This window comes from Chrysemys picta, chromosome 22 (genome assembly GCF_011386835.1).
Source record: "Chrysemys picta bellii isolate R12L10 chromosome 22, ASM1138683v2, whole genome shotgun sequence".
Classification (NCBI taxonomy): domain Eukaryota; kingdom Metazoa; phylum Chordata; order Testudines; family Emydidae; genus Chrysemys; species Chrysemys picta.
In genome coordinates, this window is record NC_088812.1 from 9,743,926 (window position 1) to 9,763,716 (window position 19,791).

Sequence of the window (19,791 nt, forward strand, 5' to 3'; positions counted from 1 at the left end):
GAGCTCACTGCCCCCACCATTGAAATGCAGCCATCTCGGGGGTGGGAGGCAGCAGCGGCTTAGCACCGCTCCGCCACACTACACAACAGCTTCGGATGGGACATGGAGACGAATCCTGGGTTTGGAACACTGGGGCAACTGAAGAGGGGACTTGGCCAGGACACCATAGCGAGGCCCCTGGGGATGGGGGAATGGGCAGCAGGGTCTTTGGAGAGAACTGTATCTCTGGGGATGGACACTCAGCAAGTCCTGGTCACAGAAAGGCCAAGGCTGACTCTCCAGGGCTGCACACGCATAGAGTGGGTGATGGGAGTCCTGCCAGCTCAGCCAGCTATACCCATGTCAGGATTCCCGGACTGGCTGCACAAGATGGCAAGTTCCATGTTGGGTTGGGGCCGTTCTGCCTAGCTCTGCCACGTCCCCTTGTATGGATAATAGTGATGGGCTGTTCCCCTTTGGCCTGAGCAATTTGCAAATAGCTGGGGCTTTGCAAGGTTGCTTCCGTTAGGGGGAGTAGTCGTTGCTCCTAGTCAGTGTATTCTCAGTGGGATCTTTTTATTTACACATAGTCCAGTTTCCCTGACCTCAGCAGAACAAACAGCAGCCGGCAATTTTCTTGTTCAGAAATCTCCCGGCACGCCCCTCCAGCAAGCTCTGTGCCCAAGAAGTTCTGTCCCTGCTTCCTCTCGGAGTCCTGCTCTCTCTGCCTCCCTCTCCCTGCTGTGGATGTGGGACCCTCACAGGGAGCATGGCCTTGGTGGCTGCCCTTGGTTGGGGGGGTCCTGGGGCCAGCGCTCAGTCTTGCATGTTTTGAGACTCCTTCTGCCTGAGGCCTGAGCCAGAAGCCCAGAAAGGGGCCCGGCCTGGCCAGTGTGGTGGGGAAGGGCATCTCCATGGTGCATTACGCTGTGATTTCTCAAGCCTTGTTCCTCTTTGTGGCCAGGCCAGGACTGAGGCAAGGGTGAGGCCTCCTCTGGCCAGTCAGTTACCTCCTCGTCTGTGCGGGGAGAGGGGATTGTTCTGTCAGTCTGCATGGACGCTGCTGGGGGCGGGGCTGTTTGGAAATTCCGCCCCTTGCGCCTTGTGGGGCTCGGGCCGCTGATGTGCAGGAAGGCACGCAACATGTTTGGCTCACAGCCCTTGTGGCTTTGTTGGTGAGGCCGTCTCGCTATGCATTGAGAGCTGCCCTCGCACGGGTGGCACAGTGCCCCCAGCTCAAAGGAAACCTTCCCTAGGACAGGATCAGGAGAGGTCCAGGTCCCAGCAAGGAGGCCCCGAGCTCTCCCCTGCCACAGGGTTCTTCTAGTAAGGGCAGGCACATTGCACCTGCAGTGAGGCTGGACCTCACTGCTCCTTGCCTGCTGTGGCAAAACCAGCATGTGCATCATTGTACATTGGCTTGGCTGGCAACGGGGCACCTTCCCCTCTCCTTGCCACAGCCGCATCCCCCCCTGCCAGGAGGCTGTCCCGATAGTCAGCACACATCTGCCCTGATTTTATTTCAGGCCAGTCTGGTCTCCCTCCTTGCAGGGCCGGCTCTAGCATTTTTGCCGCCCCAAGCAGCAAAAAAAAAAAAGCTGCGATCGCGCTTGGCGGCAGCTCTACCACCACTTCATTCTATGGCAGCAATTCGGCGGCAGGTCCTTCGCTCCGAGAGGGAGTGATGGCCCCGCCGCCAAATTGCTGCCGAACGTGCCGCCCCCCTCTTCATTGGCCGCCCCAGGCACCTGCTTGCTACGCTGGTGCCTGGAGCCGGCCCTGCCTCTCTGCAGACCCTCCACAATGACCAGGCACAAAGAGGAGTTGTAACACACTGTGGGGAGCGGAACACATTTACACCCTCAGGGGTGTGTAGGCTCTTTGCGTTATGTGTTTGCTGGGAGGTAGTGTGGCCTAGTGGATAGAGCACAGGGCGGAACTCAGGAGACCTGACCTCTATTCCCAGTCCTGCCACTGGGCTGTTGGGTGGTTTGGGGCTAGTATCTTTGCCTTCTTCTGTGCCTGTTAAATGGGTATAGGAATACTGATCGCTGAGATCTATAGATGAATTGCACTAGATAAAAGCTAGGTTATAGTTATTATTTATTCCCACCAACTCCTCCCCCCTCCCCCCCCCCCCCCAAAAAAAAAAAAACTTTGGCAGGAGCCTCAGGAGGGGAAATCAGGCCTGATCAAGTCTCAGTGAGGGCAGATCTTGCCTGGGACTGTACTCTGTGGACCACTGCCTGCCTGTGAGAAAGTGGGAATTGTAATTTTTTTATGAAGCCTGGGTGTGCTTCAGTTTCCCCTATATGTTGCATGGCTACCCAGAGGCGGGAAAAAGGTCTTGTTTACGTTAAACAGTTTTGTCAGCAAAAGGCAGCTTTTGTCGACAAAACAGTGGAGCTGCACGCACTAGAAAGCTACTCTTGGCGGCAAAACTCTGCTGTTTTGAGGACAAAGTAAAACAACCTTGACGAGAGGCACAGAGCTTATTGAGACAAACGTGTCAGTGTAGGCCAGTGGTCTCCAACCTTTTTACGCACCAGATCACTTTTTGAATTTAAGTGCAACCCAGAATCTACCACGCCCCTTCCCCGAGGCGCCGCCCCGCTCACTCCATCCTCCCTCTGTCACTTGCTCTCCCCCACCCTCACTCACGTTCACCGGGCTGGGGCAGGGGTGTGGGCTCTGGGCTAGGGCTGAGGGGTTTGGAGTGTGGGAGGGGGTTCCAGGCTGAGACTGGGGCAGGGGATTGGGGTGCAGGAGGGGGCTCCAGGCTGGGGCAGAGCGTTGGGGTGTAGGAGGGGGTACGGGGTGCTAGCTCTGGGAGGGGGCTCAGGGCTCACTAGGTGGGTGGTGAAGCACTGGAATGGGTTACCTAGGGAGGTGGTGGAATCTCCTTCCTTAGAGGTTTTTAAGGTCAGGCTTGACAAAGCCCTGGCTGGGATGATTTAGTTGGGGATTAGGTCCTGCTTTGAGCAGGGGGTTGGACTAGATGACCTCCTCAGGTCCCTTCTAACCCTATGATTCTATGATTTGGGGTGCAGGAGGGGCTATGGGTTGGTGGCTCTGGCAAGGGGCTCAGAGCTGGGGTTTGGGATGCATGAGGGGGTATGGGCTCCCGCCGGGTGGCACTTACCTCGGGCAGCTCCCGGTCGGCAGCGCAGCAGGGCTAAGGCAGGCTCCCTGCCTGTCCCTGCCCCATACCGGTCCTGGAAGCAGCCAGCATGCCCCTGCGGCCCCTGGGGGGACACATGGCTCTGCACGCTGCCCATCCCTGCAGGTACTGCCCCTGCAGCTCCCATTGGCTGCAGTTTCTCATTCCCGGCCAATGGGAGCTGCGGGGCTGTGCTTGCAGGCAGGAGCAGTGTGCCAAGACCCCTGCCCCTCCCCCAGGGCCGCAGGGGCGTGCTGGATGCTTCTGGGAGTGGTGCAGGGCCAGGGCAGGCAGGGGGCCTGCCTTCGCCCCTCTGTGCTCAAGGCCGGCTCCAGGCACCAGCCCACCAAGCTTGTGCTTGGGGCAGCACCTGGAGGGGGGCGGCGCGGTGCTCCTGCTCCGGCCGCCGGGGAGAGCGGAGCCCCGGCCGGCACTCCGCCCTTCCCCCCGCGCTCTGGCCACCGGGGAGAGCGGAGCCCCGGCCAGCTCGCTGCCCTCCCCCCGGCGCTCTGGCCGCCAGGGAGAGCGGAACCGCGGAGGGCTCGCCGCCCTCTTCCCGGCGCTCTGGCCGCCGGGGAGAGCGGAGCCCCAGCTGGGCTCTCCGCCCTCCTCCCGGGGCTCCGGCCACCAGCGGAGCCGCGGCAGGCTTGCCGCCCTCCCCCCGGCACTCTGGCCGGTCGGGGAGAGCGGCCTGCGGCCGGGCTCGGTGCCCTCCCCTGCCGCGCTGGGGGGGCTCGGTGGGAGGCTTTTTTGCCTGGGGCGGCTAAAAAGCCAGAGCCGGTCCTGTCTGTGCTGCCAGACTTTTAGCAGCCGGAGATTGCGATCGACTTTCAGAGGCTCCAGGATCGACCAGTCAATTGCGATCTACAGGTTGGTGACCACTGGTGTAGACACTGCTGTTCGTTATGTTGATATAACTGGCCTCCCCCAGTATCCCACAATGCCTACCGTGACCGCTCTGCTCACTGTTTTGATCTCAGCCACTGGGCGGGCAGGCATGGACCCCTCCCCTTTCAAAGCTCCCAGAAGCTTTGTCATTCCTCAGCCTGGAGAGCTCACAGAGCTGAGGAGGGAGTCACAGAACCATTAATGTGGAATCAGCAGGTGGCCGCTGCTGCTGGGAGGGGAGACTGCTGTGCTGTGCAGAGCCAGGGACTGATGTGGGAGGGTGTCCCCTCCCCCAGGATTGGTTGCTCAGGCTGCTGTCTGAATGTAAAGAGACAGCATGCCGACAGGCTCTTCCCCAACACACACACTGTTTCTGTCTTCCCCCTCCCCACCACACACTCACCACATTCTCCCCTCCTCCCCCACACAGACACTTCAGAGAAAAGCCACTGGCAATCCAGTAGGATGCCTATGGGGATGGGATTGAGAAACCTGCATCATGTGACACTGCACCTGCCCCATGAGGCATTGCAAACCTTTCCCAAAGCACCTTGTGGCCAGTTGCACAGTGGGATAGCTACTCTCTCTGTGTCGATGCAAGAGCTGCTAATGTGGATGTGCTCTGCAGACACAAGGAGCTAATGTGGACATGCAACAGCAGTTTAATTAAAATGGTATAACTTTTGTTGACAAAACTTCATAGTGTAGACATGGGCTAAGTTTGTTCTCAGGGAAGGCTAAGAGACATAGGTGTGCGTGTTACCTCCCTGTCTGGGTGGAATCAGGGGCGGCTCCAGGCACCAGCGTACCAAGCCTTACGGCCTGCTGGTCGCCGTAAGGGCGGCAGTCAGACTGCCTTCGGCGGCATGCCTGCGGGAGGTCCGCCGGTCCTGTGGCTTTGGCAGCAATTTAGTGGCAGCTATGCCGAAGCCGCAGGACCGGTGGACCTCCTGCAGGCATGCCGCCGAATCCACGTTACCAGCGGACCTCCCGCAGGCGTGCCGCCGAAGGCTGCCTGCCTGCCGTGCTTGGGGCGGCAAAAAGCATAAAGCCGCCCCTGGGTGGAATGAATAGAGTAATTAAGGAACCAATTGAATCTGACCCAGATCAACAGGGTGTCCAGAGAGACAATGCCAGCTCCAATGACTCCTGGATCCACTCTCTCAGCAGGGAAGGTGAGCACAGACCAGACTGCCCTCCTCCCCCTCCTGAGAACAAAGGACGGGGAAGGTCTGAGGTGGGGGATAAATGTTGGCTTCTGGTGGAAGCTGGACTCTCACCAAGGAAGTCAGACTAAGGCTATGTCTACACTGCGTACCTTACAGCGGCACAAAGGTCTCCCGCGTAGCCGCTCTTTGCTGGCAGGAAAAAGCTCTACTGCTGGCAAAATAAAACCACCCCCAACAAGCGGCGGTAGCTTTGTTGGTGGGAGATACCGGTGCTTTTCGCCGATAAAACTTTTGTCGGTCAGGGGTGTGTTTTTTCACACCCTTGACCGATAAAAGTTTTATCGACAAAAGTGCAGTGTAGACAGCCCGAGAGACAAACAGAGGCTGTTCACTTCAGCTTGGCTGGGATCTGGGCTAACCAGAATGGTCTGTGCTTTAACCCTCACTGCTCTGTGCTGACCTCAGGACTTCCCATGCTGAGTTCTAGACTAATAAACCTGACTGTCTTGACAGCGCTGTGTGTCACTGTAACTATGGGGTGAGGGGCATTAATTCCTGAAGCATGTACAAGTCTCTATCAGGGTCTCTCTCAGCTGGACTCACTGAGCAGAGTTCCCAGGGAGAAGAAGGAGCGCTGAAGCCCAGTGGTTCAGTGAGGCTGAGTGGCCTGCCCTGGAGGAAGAGTGAGATCCCTTGGGGTCTGGCACAGGGATGGAGTTCCTCCAGGAGACTGGCTCACAGCTGAGGGCCTAGCATCGACCCAGTGGGTCCACACTCGGCATTAGGGATCCCCTTCGAGCAGGCTGCAGTGGTATTTTAAATGTGCAGCGTGGCTGGTTCTGCCGGGCACCACCCTGTGTGTAGAAACTAGAGTGGGTGTGTTCCAGACACTGAGCTCCTGGGCTTGGCAGGTGCCCAACAACCTGCAGCTGCCCGTCCCCATCCCCCGCCACCGATTCCAGTGGAACCGGCTCCATGCCCTGGCAGCCCACGCCTGCAATGCACAAGTGCAGGCAGGAGTCCCCCTGGGGGACAGGAGGGGCCTGGTCCCCACCCCCTCTATTCCATCCCGGCCCAGACATGGGCTGCTTGCTCCTGCTGCTGCTGCTGGGAGCAGGGGCAGCCCAGCCGGCTGGGAGCATGAATGCAGGGGGAGGTGCCCAGGAAAGCTCCGACTCCCAGGACTTGGGCAGCACCTGCCCCAGTGCCACCCAAAGGCCCTAACTGCTGGTGAACACTGGGCCTGCCTGACCCGCCAATAACCTGGCTTGCCAATTGCCACAAGTCCCCCAGGTCCCCCGGCGCTGATCTGTGAGGCCAATCTATAGAGAGAGTGCCACTGCCAGAGCCTGCGTGCAGCCCAAAGGGGATGGACACAGACCCACAACTCACCAGGGGGCAGAGGGGCAGACCCAGAGTGTGGCATGGTGTGATGGGGTCCATGGGCCCATAGCCCAGGCCAGCCTCTTACATCTCACATAGTGCAGCATTGCGGGGATCCAGGCCCAGAGCCTGACTGCAGCACTGCCCAGATCCCACAGTGATGGGCATGGTATAAAAACCCAAACAGGAGAAGGGAGGTGGAAGAGTGGGGCAGGGGAAGAGTAAAGAGAGGCGGGGAGGGAAAGGATGGACAGGAGCGGGGAGAGATGGACAGACGCGGGTGTGGACAGGAGTCGGGAGATTTGGGGGGATCTGATCCCTGAGGCCAGGTGTCACCCTCCTGACGAGCTGTCTCTCTCCCCCCAGATGGCGTGCGCCCCGTGCAGCGGATTCCGCTGGCCCCGTCCCCCGAGGTCCCTGTCTGGGATGTCTCGAACTTCTCCCTGGTGGATGGACAGCTGGTGCTGATGGCCAGGGACGAGGAGGTGAGGGGCCTGGGGGGAATAAAGCGGGGGATGGGGAAAGGAGGTGTGGGGCTTGAGGGGTGGGACGAGAGGTTTCGAATGACGAGATGAAGGGCCTGGGGGTTGGGGGGATGGGGAAAGGAGGTGAGGGGCTTGGGGGTGGTGGGGATGGGGACAAGGAGGTGAGGGGCCTGGCCAGGGGAAGGGGATGAGGAGGTGCGGGGCCTGGGAAGTGGAGTGGAGGGGATGAGGAGGTGAGGGGCCTGTGGTAGGGGCAGGGATGTCGCTCCCAGCATTGCACCCCATTGGTCACTGTGCTCCCAACTGGACTCTGGATCTGTGGAGGGCTCCTCACCCCCCTGCTCCAGCCCCAGGGGTCCCTACCCGGCAGCTTTAGAGTCTGCCAAGGGCTCCCTTGGGAGCTGAACCTGTTGCCCTTGGGCGGAGCCGGTTCCTGAACCCCCTGCTGGAGGCGGGGGCAGCTTCTTGGGCCTGTGTATTGTTGGGGTGGAATTGGCATCAGGGGTCAGGGAGGACCCAATGCCTGAAGCTGCCCCACAGCAGCCACTGCCCAGGAGGGCTGGTGGGGGGAGATTCTGCTCTGCTGGAGAGGCACCACTGGGAGAGGGCCCAGCCTTGCAGACCCTCTGGGCTTGGGCAGGGATAGGTGTGGGGAATGGAGGGGTGAGTGGGGCATGGGGAATAGAGAGACTAGGCAGGCAGCAGGGAGGGAGGCTGGGCGGAGGGGATGGGGGTGGCAGGGAGGGATGGAGACTGGGTGGAGGGATGGAGGCTGTGGGGAGGGAGAGAGGCCAGGTGGAGGGATGGAGATTGCGGGGAGGGAGGCCAGGCAGAGGGGATGGGATTGCCAAGGTGGGAGGGAGCCCTATGGAGGGCATGGAGGCTGTGGGGAGGGAGGCCAGGTGCAGGGGATGGGACCGGTAGGGAGGGAGGCCCAGCAGAGGGGATGGGGGTCATGGGGAGGGACGGAGGTCCAGTGGAGGGATGGAGGCCATGGGGTTGGCAGAGAAGGAGAGGGGCCGGCAGAGGGAGTGGGGCAACAGGGAGGGAGGCCCAGTGGAGGAATGGACACCGGGGTCAGTCACTTGCTGATGTTCTAGGCTCTGCTCCTTACTCCCAGGTTTTGTACAAGAGCCGGAACAGAACTGGCAGCTCCATTTCGGAGACCAACGCTCATCCGTCCCTGGGCTGCAGGAGGGACACCGGTGAGTGAGCCCTGACACAGTGCCATGCACACTGACACACATGTACACACACACGAGTGCATGCATGCATTCATACGCACACACTCCTATATGCATACTCATACTCACACAGGTATTCTTACACGTGCACTCTCACATACATGCACACACACTTGCCACCCGTAGCCCCCTGCCTGGTGCTGTGTGTGAGCCATGCTGCAGAGGGCTATGCGGATGCAGCGCTGGGGAGGAAGCGCTCTCAGCAGAGATGTCTCGGGTGTGTCATGGCTTCCTCTGTGCTGCGTGTGCTGATCCTGAGAGATAGGGCCAGACTGTTTCCTTCCCCCTCCCCACCCCCCAGGGCTCCCAGCTGCCTGGGTGCTGATGGGGGAGACGCCCCAGCCCAGGGATCAGCTGGAGCGATGGGGTCGTGGTGCTGGCTGCTCTGTGCCACACGGAGAGGTGAGTCAGGGCAGCCCTGCCCAGCTTGCCCTCTGTGGGCACCCCAGCACCTCCGGGCACCTGCCCCTCGGCACTGGGAGCAGGGGCACTAGGAGCCTCCCCCTGCCAGCCACAGCTGCTCCTGCTGGGGCTGAGTTTGGCCTGAAGGGGAGCACGCCAGCTGGGCGGGGGGCGCAGGGGCCGGGAGGGGATCCACTCCAGTGGTTCAGTTTGGGAATTGGTCCTTTGTCCCTCCGCTGAGCTCAGAGCAGCCTGTTGGAGAGACGTCAGGGGGGCAAAAGTTGCTGTTTGGCAGCTGGTGGGCTCCTCCCCAAAGGTAGCTGCATTACAGGGGCAGGGACAGTTCCACTGTATCCACAGGCAGGATGCAGTGCCAGGGCACTTGGCAGGTGGGGGACTGGGGGCATGTGGGGGGGGTATTACTAATGGGAGCAGAGACGGGTTGTATTGGTTTGGCAGCTGTGATGATTGCATTGTGCCCAGAAGGCGGCATAGTCTAGGAGTCAGGCAGGCCTGGATTAATCTTTTGTGGGCCCGGGCGGTGCCCAGGGCCATCCTTAGGCCTACGCAGCTGCGTAGGGCACCAAATTGCCCCAAATGTCATGGTGCCCTAGGCAACTGCGTGCAGCATACATGCTAGCACCAGTCCTGGCGACTAGCCCTATCCCTCGGCCGTCCCGTCCCCCCCCCCCCCCGCAAGGGGAAGGGCCATCCCTAGGGGGGTGTGGGGCCCCGAACAACTCCCTCTGCCCTGCCTCTTACCCTTCCCCCCTGCTCCGCCCCTGGCCCACCCCACTTCCCCCAGCGACCCCGCACTCACCGGCAGCAGTGGGAAGTGGAGCAACCCGGCCCCAGCCCGCTCTCCTCCGCCAGCTCCCAGCCGCAGCGCTCTGCTTCCCGCCGCCGGTGAGTGCGGGGAAAGGATGCCCCCCACACTCACCAGCGGCGGGAAGCGGAGAGATGCGGCTCCAGTCCGCTCCGCTTCCCTTGCCCCAGCCCCAGCCGTGTCGCTCGGGGTAGGGAAAGGACTGCCCCCGGCTCTCACCGGATCCCCTCCCCCAAGCCTTCTCCCCCGAGGGACATGGCTGGGGCTGGGGCAAGGGAAGAGGAGCAGGGTGCTCCTGGCCCCCCACTAATCCCTTGGGCCACTCTGGGCCTGTGGAGCCCCCCAAAGTGGCCCCAGACACCTCCTGCCTCCCAGACCTGGGGGGGAGGCCTGGGGCCCCACACAGCCCCCTGCGGGGGGGCTGCGTAAGGCACCCAAATGGCTAGGGATGGTCCTGCCGGCGCCAAACATATTTTTGGGCCCCCATGGAGGCAATGGTGCATGGCACAGGGAGGTCAGTCCCCAGAGCAAGGGGACAGCCAGAGGCAATGGGGCATGGCATGGCAGGGGTGGCCCCGCACCGCCCAGCCCAGTGCGAGGCCACTATTTACAAACTGGCAGTTGCCAGATGCACAGTGGCCCACTCAGCTGTGTGCTGCCAGCGTGCCCCTGCCCCTCAGGGACGGGCCCAAGCCGTGCTACACAGCTCTCCCCGCCCAACACTGCCCCCCCCCGACTCCCTATGGCCAGAATCCCCCTGGACCCACTATGCCCAGTGCCCCCTCACCCCACAAATGCACAGCACCCCCCTGCCCACAGCCCCACCACAACTGCCCAGCACTCCCCACAGAACCCCCACTCCCCAGTGCCCCAACACACATTTTCCCTGTCCCCTCACAGCCCATTCCGCCCACATCCCAGAGACCCACTCCCGCATGCCCTGCCTCCCGGCTGCAGTCACCAGGCTCCCTCAAGACGCACTTGCCTGGAGGGGCCCAGCCAAGCCCCCCACACTGTTCCCCCCGCCTGCACCTGGCTGAGACTGGCCAGGCTTCCGCACTAGTCTCGGGCAGCTCAGCTCCGGGGAGACAGGTGCGGCCCCACAGGTGGTGGGAAGCAGAGACTGCCTGGAGCCGGAGGTGCATAGGGGTCCGGCCAGGGGACAGAGTGGGCTAGGGGGCGGCGAGAAGCCCTCAGCCAGCTGGGTTTTATCCCTGGCTTGGCCAGACTTTCTGGGGGACCCTCGGAAAATCACTTGACCCTCCCTGTTTCCCCACTGTCTGCGATGGCACCAAGCTTTGGGCACCTGCCAGATGTGGCTGGGTCTCATCTCACCCCTACTGTGCTCTGGGAACGAACCCCAAATCCAGCAGTTAATGCAGGGGTGGGCAAACTTTTTGGCCTGAGGGCCACATCGGGGTTCTGAAACTGTATGGAGGGCTAGGTAGGGAAGGCTGTGCCTCCCCAAACAGCCTGGTCCCCGCCCCCATCCGCCCCTTCCCACTTCCTGCCCCCTCAGAACTCCCCCCGAGCCATCCAACCCCCCCTGCTCCCTGTCCCCTGACCGCCCCCTCCCGGAATCCCCCGCCCCTAACCGCCCCCCCCAGTAGCCCACCCCCATCTAACCCCCACTGCTCCCTGTCCCCTGACTGCCCCAACCCCTATCCACACCCCCGCCCCCTGACAGGCCCCCCCCGGGACTCCCACACCGATCCAACCTGCTCCCTGTCTTCTGAATGCCCCCCAGGATCCCCTGCCCCTTATCCAACCCCCCTGCTGCCCACCCCCTTACCAGGCCATTCACAGCAGCAGGACTGTCAGCCGGGCCGCCCGGTCAGAGCCAGCCACACCGTCCTGCAGTCTAGAGCACCGGGGCAGGCTGGTGGCTCTCGCAGCTGTGCAGGCTGGCAGGAGCTCGCAGCCCCGCCGCCCAAAGCGCTGGTGGCACGGTGAGCTGAGGCTGCGGGGAAGGGGGACAGCAAGGAACGGGCCGGGGGCTAGCCTCCCTGGCCTGGAGCTCAAGGGCCGGGCAGGACAGTCCCGTGGCCAGATATGGTCCGCGGGCTGTAGTTTGCCCACCTCTGAGTTAGTGCCTGTGTGAACCCCCTTCCCTGGAGCACACACAGCCCAGGTATCGCAGTACAGGGCTAGTACCTGAGAGCTGGGCAGTGACACCACCACCCACCAGTAGATAGCACTGCTGTCCAAAGGAGCTGCGTGACAGAATGGGACACATGATTGTCCCCAGGGTCCTACCAAGTGCTGGTAACTCAGATGACTTTTAAATTTGGTGCTGACCCTTTAAGAACCCCCATCCCTTGCTCTGAGGAGGGGCTGGGTATCATCTGCTCCCCCCACCGTCCTGTCTTGCCTATTGGGTGCCAGCTCCCCCACACCCTGCCCTGCCCAGCCCCCAGTGGGGTCAGCACCCCTGCCCCCTGTCCTGCCTAACCCCCCCAGGGGGTCAGCTCCCCCAACCCCTGTCCTGCCCAACCTCCCACCCCTGGGGGTCAGCTCCCCTACTCCTTGTCCTGCCAAGCCCTGCCCCAGGGGGTCAGCTCCCCCACACCCTGCCCAACACCCCCCACACCCTGCCCTCTCCAGCCCCCAGTGGGGTCAGCTCCCCCACCCCCTGCCCTGCCCAGCCCAGCCCTGCCCCAGGGGGTCAGCTCCCGCACACCCTGCCCTTTATAACAACCTCCACCCTGCCCTGCCCAACCCCCCACCCCTGGGGGTCAGCTCTCCCACTCGTTGCCTTGCCCAGCTCTCCCCGGTGGTTAACTTCCCCACACTCTGCCTTCCCCCCTCCCTGGGTTCCTCTTCCCCCATCACACCCTCCCCATTCCAGGGGTCCGATCCCCTCCTCAGCCCTGCCCCCAGTGCCTGCTCTCCCTCTGCTCCCCCCAGGGACATCCAGATCTGGGATGGGGCCATCTTCAGAGGGTGGCTGAGCCCCAGGTGACACTTTCTGAGCACTCAGGGGCTGGTGCTCTGTGCCGAGCCTCTTCCTGTCCCTGCGGCTGGCTCTGCACCTCCCACTTCCTCCCAGAGCAGCTCGACTGATGGGGGGGGCAGGAACTGGGACTGGTGGGGGCTTGATCCCCTCCAGGGGGAGCGGTAACCCCATCTCTGCCCCCCCTGGGAGGCTCCAGCCCTGGATCAGACACGCCTAGGGTGACCAGACAGCAAATGTGAAAAATTGGGATGGGGATGTGGGGGGGGGTAATAGGAGCCTATAAGAAAAAGACCCAAAAATCGGGACATCTGGTCACCCTACGCCAGGGGTCTCAAACACGCGGCCCGCTGGGTTATTTTCTGCGGCCCGCAAGCTCCTCGCAGCCCGCCCACCCTCCCCCAGAGTTTACCTAGAGCGGCTCCGGCCTTACGCGCACTGGGAAGCAGCCAGAACGTGGGAAACGGGGGGCACAGGGGCTGTGTGTTGTTCTTGCTTCAGACAGCACCTCCAGCAGCTCCCATTGGCCTTGGTTCCCTATTCCCGGCTAATGGGAGCTGCTGGGGGCGGTGCCTGAAGCAACAGCAACACACAGACCCCTGTGCCCCCCTTCCCCCAGGGTCCGGCCCCTTCCCGGGGCGGCGCCGGGTCGACCTCTCCTGCAGCCGAACCCCCTACCCTGAGCCCCCTGCCACACCCCGCACCCCTCCTGCACCCCAACCCCCTGCCCTGAGCCCCCTGCCGCACCCCACACGCCTCCTGCACCCCAACCCCCTGCTGTACCCCGCACCCCTCCTGCAGCCCAACCCCCTACCCTAAGCCCCCTGCTGCACCCCACACCCCTCCTGCACTCCAACCCCGTGCCCTGAGCCCCCTGCCGCACCCTGGACCCTGACCCCCTGCTGCACCCCTCACCCCTCCTGCACCCCACACCCCAACTCCCTGCCCTGAGCCCCCACCACATCCCACACCTCTCCTGCTCCCCATGGGGGCAGGGAGGGGGCAGAGTTGGGGTGGGGATTTCGGGGAATGGGTTGGAATGGGAGCAGGGAAGGGGCCTCATGGAAGGGGTGGAGTGGGGGCGGGGCCGAGGGTGGCGGGGGGAAGTGTCAGTAATGCGGCCCTTGGGCCAATGTACTAGTCCTCATGTGGCCCTCGTGGTTGTTTGAGTTTGAGACCCCTGCCCTACTCCTAAATGGCAGCCCCACAATCTGCCCCTCAGGATCCTCCAGACTCCCCTCGCCTGGGAGACTCCCGCCAGCAAAAAAACAAACAAGGAATCCCCTGCTCTCCCCTGCATAGCCAGGGCCTCACCATGTCCCCAGGGCAGGAACTGCACGTCCCCTAGGGGGATACAGGTCCCATTGCTGGGGTGGGGTGGGCTGCATCCTGGAGAGCAGCAACTGGAAGGGACTTAGGGGGTCACGAACACCCAGGAGCTGCCCGTGCGATACTGGGACTGAGAGGGCTAATGCCAGGGTATAGACCAGGGGTGGACAAACTATGGCCCGCTCCTGTTGGGGAGCAGAGTATGGGACTTGCCCCGCTCCGGCGCTCCGGACGGGGCGTCAGGTCGGGGGCCACACCACTCGGCTCCCGGAAGCTGTGGCATGGCCCCGCTCCAGGGCGCAGGGTCGGGGGCCGTACCAAGCGGCTCCCGGAAGCAGCCGCATGGTCCTGCTCCGGTGCTAGCAGAGTCGGGGGCCGCTCCGTGTGTAGGAGTCAGAGAAGGGACATACCTCAAGCAGCTCCTGGAAGCAGTGGCAAGCGCCGCTCGGAGCCTGCACCCCTGAGCCTCTCCCCATGCCCCAATCCCCTGCCCCAGCCCTCATCCTCCTCCCACTCTCCAAACCCCTTGATCCCAGCCCGGAGCACCCTCCTACACCCCAAACTCCTCATCCCCAGCTCCACCCCAGAGCCTGCACCCCCAACTAGAGTTTTCACCCCCTCTTGCACCCCAACTCCAATTTTGTGAGCATTCATGGCCCGCCATGCAATTTCTATTCCCTGGTGTGGCCCTCAGGCCCAAAAGTTTGCCCACCCCTGCTATAGACAGAGCTATCGAGGAGCAGCAGGGAGTCTTACTGCTGGATCTGGCACTGGGGAGCCCATCACTGGAGATTGGGTCCGGTTCCTGGCCTGCTGCTCCTTGACTGCTCTGTCTAGACACTGGCATTAGTCTTCTTAGTCCCAGCATCGCACGGGCAGCTCCAGGGACCCTGGGAATCAATTCTGCATGAGAGGGGAGCGGTGCGGGCCAGGGGTGATGGATGCGGAGGCTGCTGGGGAGGGTGGTGAGTGGAGCAGGGGCCAGGAGAAGCTCAGAGCCAGAACAGTCACTGAGAAAGGCAGAAGAGATCAAACCCTCCTGCCTTGGTCCCCTGAGCTGCCCCGTAAGGGCTGGCGAGGGACAAATGCCCCCTACAGGCCGGTTAGTCCAGAGTTGGCCACGAAGGGGAGCTCTGTACCTTCCTTGGGAACATCTGGTGCTGGCCAGGGTCAGTGGTGGGAGAATTCCATCCTCTCTGATCCAGCATGACAATTGAGAGCTCAGGACTGAGGGGCACAAGAAGAGCTGGGGGGAGGGGGCAGGGCTGGGATAGCAGGGGGCTATGCGTTGGGCCCAAGGGGCATTAGCAGAGCTGCAGGGGAAGCCCTCAGCTGGGATGGCAGGGGCTGTGGGTTGGGATTGAGGGGCACTGGCTGAGCTGTGGGGAGAGCCCACAGCTGGGATACCAGGGGACTGCGGACCAGGACAGAGGGGCACCGGAAGAGCTGGGGGGAGTCCTGCGCAGTGACATTCCCAGGCCCAGTGGCCATTCAGGCTCCCAGGGCCCCTCTCCCAGGTACCCAGCTGGTTCGGTTGACGCCCTTCTGCCTCTCTGACCCCCCAGCAGTGTCCTGGGTGTGACGGGTTGGATCACAGAAACCCCCTTGGGAGCTGCCACCCTATGTGCCAAGACTACCTCTACTCCTGCCTTCCCTGCCAGCTCGGGACCCCAGCACCCTGTCCTGCTGAACCAGACACTCCCATCTGCTCCAACAAAGACCCAGGGTCTGAATTACTTGCCCCAAAAGCTTCAGGTTTACCTGAAAGCAGCTAACAGAAGTGTTCCTGTTTTAACACTCAGATGCCCAACTCCCAGTGGGGTCTAAACCCAAATAAATCCGTTTTATCCTGTATAAAGCTTATACAGGGTAAACTCATAAATTGTTCACCCTCTATAACACTGATAGAGATGCACAGTTGTTTGCTCCCCCAGGTATTAATACATACTCTGAGTTAATTAATAAGTAAAAAGTGATTTTATTAAATATAGAAAGTAGGATTTAAGTGGTTCCAAGTAGTAACAGACAGAACAAAGTAAGTCACCAAGCAAAATAAAATAAAATGCACAAATCCATGTCTAATCAAACTGAATACAGATAAGATCCTCACCAGTTCCAGAATGCTCCATTTTACAGACTAATCTCCTTTTAGCCTGGGTCCAGCCATCACTCACACCCCTTGCAGTCACTGCCCTTTGTTCCAGTTTTCTCCCAGGTATCCTGGGGTGCTAGCAGAGGGGGGTGGAGAGGCTCTCTCTTTAGCCAGCTGAAGACAATTGTCCTGGTTAATGGGAGTCATCAAGATTCCAAACCACCATTAATGGCCCCCACTTTACATAATTACAATAGGCCCTCAGAGTGATATTTCATATTTCTAGTTTCAGATACAAGAGTGGTACATTTATACAAATAAGATGACCACACTCAATGATTATAAGCTTTGTAATGATACCTTACAAGAGACCTTTTGCATGAAGCATATTCCAGTTACATTATATTCACTCATTAGCATATTTTTATAAAACCATATAGACTGCAACGTCACACTGGGCTCACAGCCCTTCTCCAGTCCCCTCCCCGAGCTGACCCCCCGGAGGGCTGGGATCTCTTGCTGAGTGTGGCTGATTCTTGTAGATCTCTCCTCCGAGGGGAAGAGCTCGCCCAGCCCCCGGGCCCCGGGAAGAGGCCCTGAGAACGACGTGTCAACCAGCTCCCAGTTCAGTAACGTGAAGGTAAGAAAATCCCAGCTGCTGAGCTAGGACTAGAATTTTGCCCTGACCCGGGGAGCTGGGAATGGGAGAGGGGACAGGCCCCAGGTGTCACACCCCAGGGACATAACTCCAGAGAGGGACACAGATCCCACATCTCCCTGGGGACACTCAAGGACGCTCACACATGCCCATAGGGCTATGTAGGAGCACACAGAGACCTCCACCTTGAGCCCAGCGGCCATGCAGACTACCAGGTGCCCAGCTGGTCTGGTTGACTCCTTCCTGCCTCTCTGGCCCCCCAGCATTGTCCTGGGCTCACAGCCCTTGTCCGGTCCCCTTCCCTAGCTATCGGGGTAGCTCTTCTCCCCTCCCCCCCTCCCGAGGTGGCTATGTTTCAGCGCTGGCTGAGTGGCACGAGAGCCTTGTTACTGTTGGCTATTCCTCATCCTAGGGGCTGATATGGAAGAGGCTAAGAGAACGGAAGGGCCGGACTGCATCCAAGCCCGACTCCACAACAGCGCCCCTTACGGACGGCGACAGGTACACCACCGCTGCCCCTGGCATGAGAGCAAGAAGCCTCAGCCCCATCTTCCCCTGCTCGGCCAAGGCTGTGGGGAGGGCCCTAGGATCTGGGGAGTTTGGGGACCGTGCCTCCTCTGAGCAAAGCCCGTGGGCACCCCTCCAAGGGGACCAGTGGGGATGATCAGATGCCCTACTTGTGAGGGCAATGTAACAACCTGTATAGGGTTCAGTAGAACAGCAGCCCCCAGCGAGCAGGGTGCTGGGGGTTCCCCCCCAGCAGGAGCGTCGCCAGCTTTTCTGCCACCCTAGGCGGAAGGTCCCGCCGCCGAAATACCGCTGCGGTCGCTGCCCCCAAATAGTAGTGCCCTAGGCGACTGCCTAGGTCGCCTAATGGGTTGCATCGGCCCTGCCCCCCAGACAGGACTGAAAGTGTGGATGCCCCTGGGAAGTGCCCCCACCCTGCAGCCTCCTCCCTTCCTAGGCCTAGAGCAGGCCATCCCCGTGTCCCCCAGGGGCCCTGCTGCAAGTGTGTGCCCCCCAGAGGCTGGGGCCTGGGCAGATGGGTGGAATAACTCCCCACAGTGAGGAGCTGGGTACAGTGGTGCCGAAGGATCCTGTGCAGCAGAACCCCCCTGCCCCTAGGCCGCCCCAGTGCTCTGTGCACCAGGAAGCTGGTATCGCCAGCGGGGAGGGGGCGGGTGTGGGCAAAGGCTGATCACCGCTCCAGGAGAGGCTCTGGACTCGGCCCCCTTGCTGTGGGCAGAGACTGGGTTGGGACCGGCAGGGGGGCTGGGCGGGACGTGACCGGCGCATTCTCCCCCCCCCAGGCTGCCGAGCCGGCATGGCTCCCGTGAGTCCCTGCTGCCTGCACCAAGTGCAGCTGAGCTGGATCTGAGTGGCGAGGACGTAGTGATCCGCCCGCTGCACAGCAGCATTCTGGGAGAGAAGTTCTGCTTCCAGGTAACGGTGCTGCTGGGCCAGGGACTCGGGGTGGGTCTCCCGGCCTCCCCCATGCTCCCAGGGCGCCTCCCCGTGCAAGCGACCAGCCCCTCCAGGGCCAGAGCGCATTGTTGCCCTGGGGCACCAAGGGCAAGGATTGAATGGGGGTCACCCATGGAGCAGGACAGGTCCTAGCTCCAAGGCACCCGCCCCAACCCAGGAGCACCAGCCCTGTCCTGGAAGCACAGGACAAGCCCGAGCAGATTCTCGTCCCCTCCTCCCCCCATGGCAAGGCTGGCCACTGACCCAGCATGACCCCGCACCAGGTCCCCTCGGCTTTACTGCAGCTGTGCTCCCCCCACTGACGACCTCCCCCTCACCCCGCAGATAATCAATGCTGAGGGGAGCCGCTGTTTCGGCTGCACATCGGTGGCTGAGCGGGACCGGTGGATTGAGAACTTACGCAGAACCGTGCAGCCCAACAAGGTGAGATGGCCCCAACACACCAGCTGCAGAGCAGTTATCCCCCCCCATGTCAGCTGGGGAGCAGCTGCGCCCCCCCAAACACTAGCTGGGGAACAGCTATGTCCCCCCGAAATGCCAGCTGGGGAATGGCTATCCCCCCCGCAATGTCAGCTGGGGAGCAGCTGCGCCCCCCCCCGAAATGCCAGCAGGGGAGTGGCTATGCCCCCCAAAATGGCAGTTGCGGAGCAGCTATCCCCCCAATGTCAGCTGGGGAGTGGCTGCGCCCCCCCCCAAACACTAGCTGGGGAAAGGCTATGTCCCCCCGCAATGCCAGCTGGGGAATGGCTATCCTCCCTGCAATGTCAGCTAGGGAGCAGCTGCGCCCTCCTGAAATGCCAGTTGTGGAACGGCTATGTCCCCCAGTCCTTGAAATACCATCTACACCCCCCAACATGCGAGCTGGGAAGTAGCTGTGTTCCCCCCCACCCCGATACGTCAGCTGGGGAATGGCTGTCCCCCCCCCCCCCGACTCACCAGCTGGGGCGGGGGAGTGCAGCCACTCCCATTTGCACCGGGCACAAGGAATTCACCCTCTGCCAGTTGCCCTTCACATCACCTGGCCCCTCAGCGCCCCCCCACCCTTGCCCTGCCCCACAGCACCCCGGCTTTCTCCCTCCCCACGAGCTGCTCCCCCTCCATGTGAGCAGGGGGGGTCTCCCTTGGCTTGTATTGCCGAGGCGTGTCCACACCCCTCATGCTGTGTCGTTCCCCCAGGACAACTGCGAGCGTGTGGAGAACACCCTTAGCCTCTGGGTGTACGAGGCCCGAGACCTGCCCCCCAAGAAGCGCTACTTCTGCCAGCTGCACCTGGATGGCGCCCTGTACGCCCGCACTACGGCCAAGTCAGCGGGTGCGGACGGGGCCCTCTTCTGGGGCGAGCTCTTCGAGCTGGCCACGCTGCCTGCAGCACGGGAGCTGCACATCAGCGTGCTGCGGGAGGAAGAGGGGCGGCGGCGGGAGGCCAGCCCCCTGGGCACCGTGACCATCCCACTGGGGGAGCTGGCCACCTCGCGCCAGCCCTTGGAGAAATGGTACCCTCTGTGTGGAGCTGCCCCCAGCCGGGCACCTTCTCTGCGGCTGCGTGGACGCTACCAGGAGATCCAGGTGCTGCCCATCGTGAGCTACAAGGAGTTCGCCGAGTATATCACCTTCCACTACCGAGAGCTGTGTGCCGGGCTGGAGCCTGCTATTGCTGTGCGCCACAAAGAAGAACTTGCCAGCGCCCTGGTGCATGTGCTGCAGAGCACGGGCAAAGCTAAGGTATGGCTGAGCCACC

The 19,791-nt window shown here is 61.7% G+C and overlaps 1 protein-coding gene across 3 annotated transcripts in view; it reads left to right on the plus strand.

Moving 5' to 3' along the window:
• RASAL3 (RAS protein activator like 3) overlaps window positions 1–19,791 on the plus strand; it is a 56,642-nt gene that overhangs the window by 15,521 nt on the left and 21,330 nt on the right. For 2 of the 3 annotated variants that reach the window (XM_065576325.1, XM_065576326.1), the window contains 7 exons: window positions 6,946–7,064; window positions 8,185–8,269; window positions 16,453–16,550; window positions 16,981–17,069; window positions 17,879–18,011; window positions 18,378–18,476; window positions 19,230–19,775. In XM_065576325.1, the coding sequence (XP_065432397.1) occupies window positions 6,946–7,064; window positions 8,185–8,269; window positions 16,453–16,550; window positions 16,981–17,069; window positions 17,879–18,011; window positions 18,378–18,476; window positions 19,230–19,775 (1,169 nt within the window). Of the gene's footprint in view, window positions 1–6,945; window positions 7,065–8,184; window positions 8,270–8,505; window positions 8,711–16,452; window positions 16,551–16,980; window positions 17,070–17,878; window positions 18,012–18,377; window positions 18,477–19,229; window positions 19,776–19,791 lie in introns of those variants that run through there. The other variant, XM_065576327.1, reaches the window with a different exon arrangement.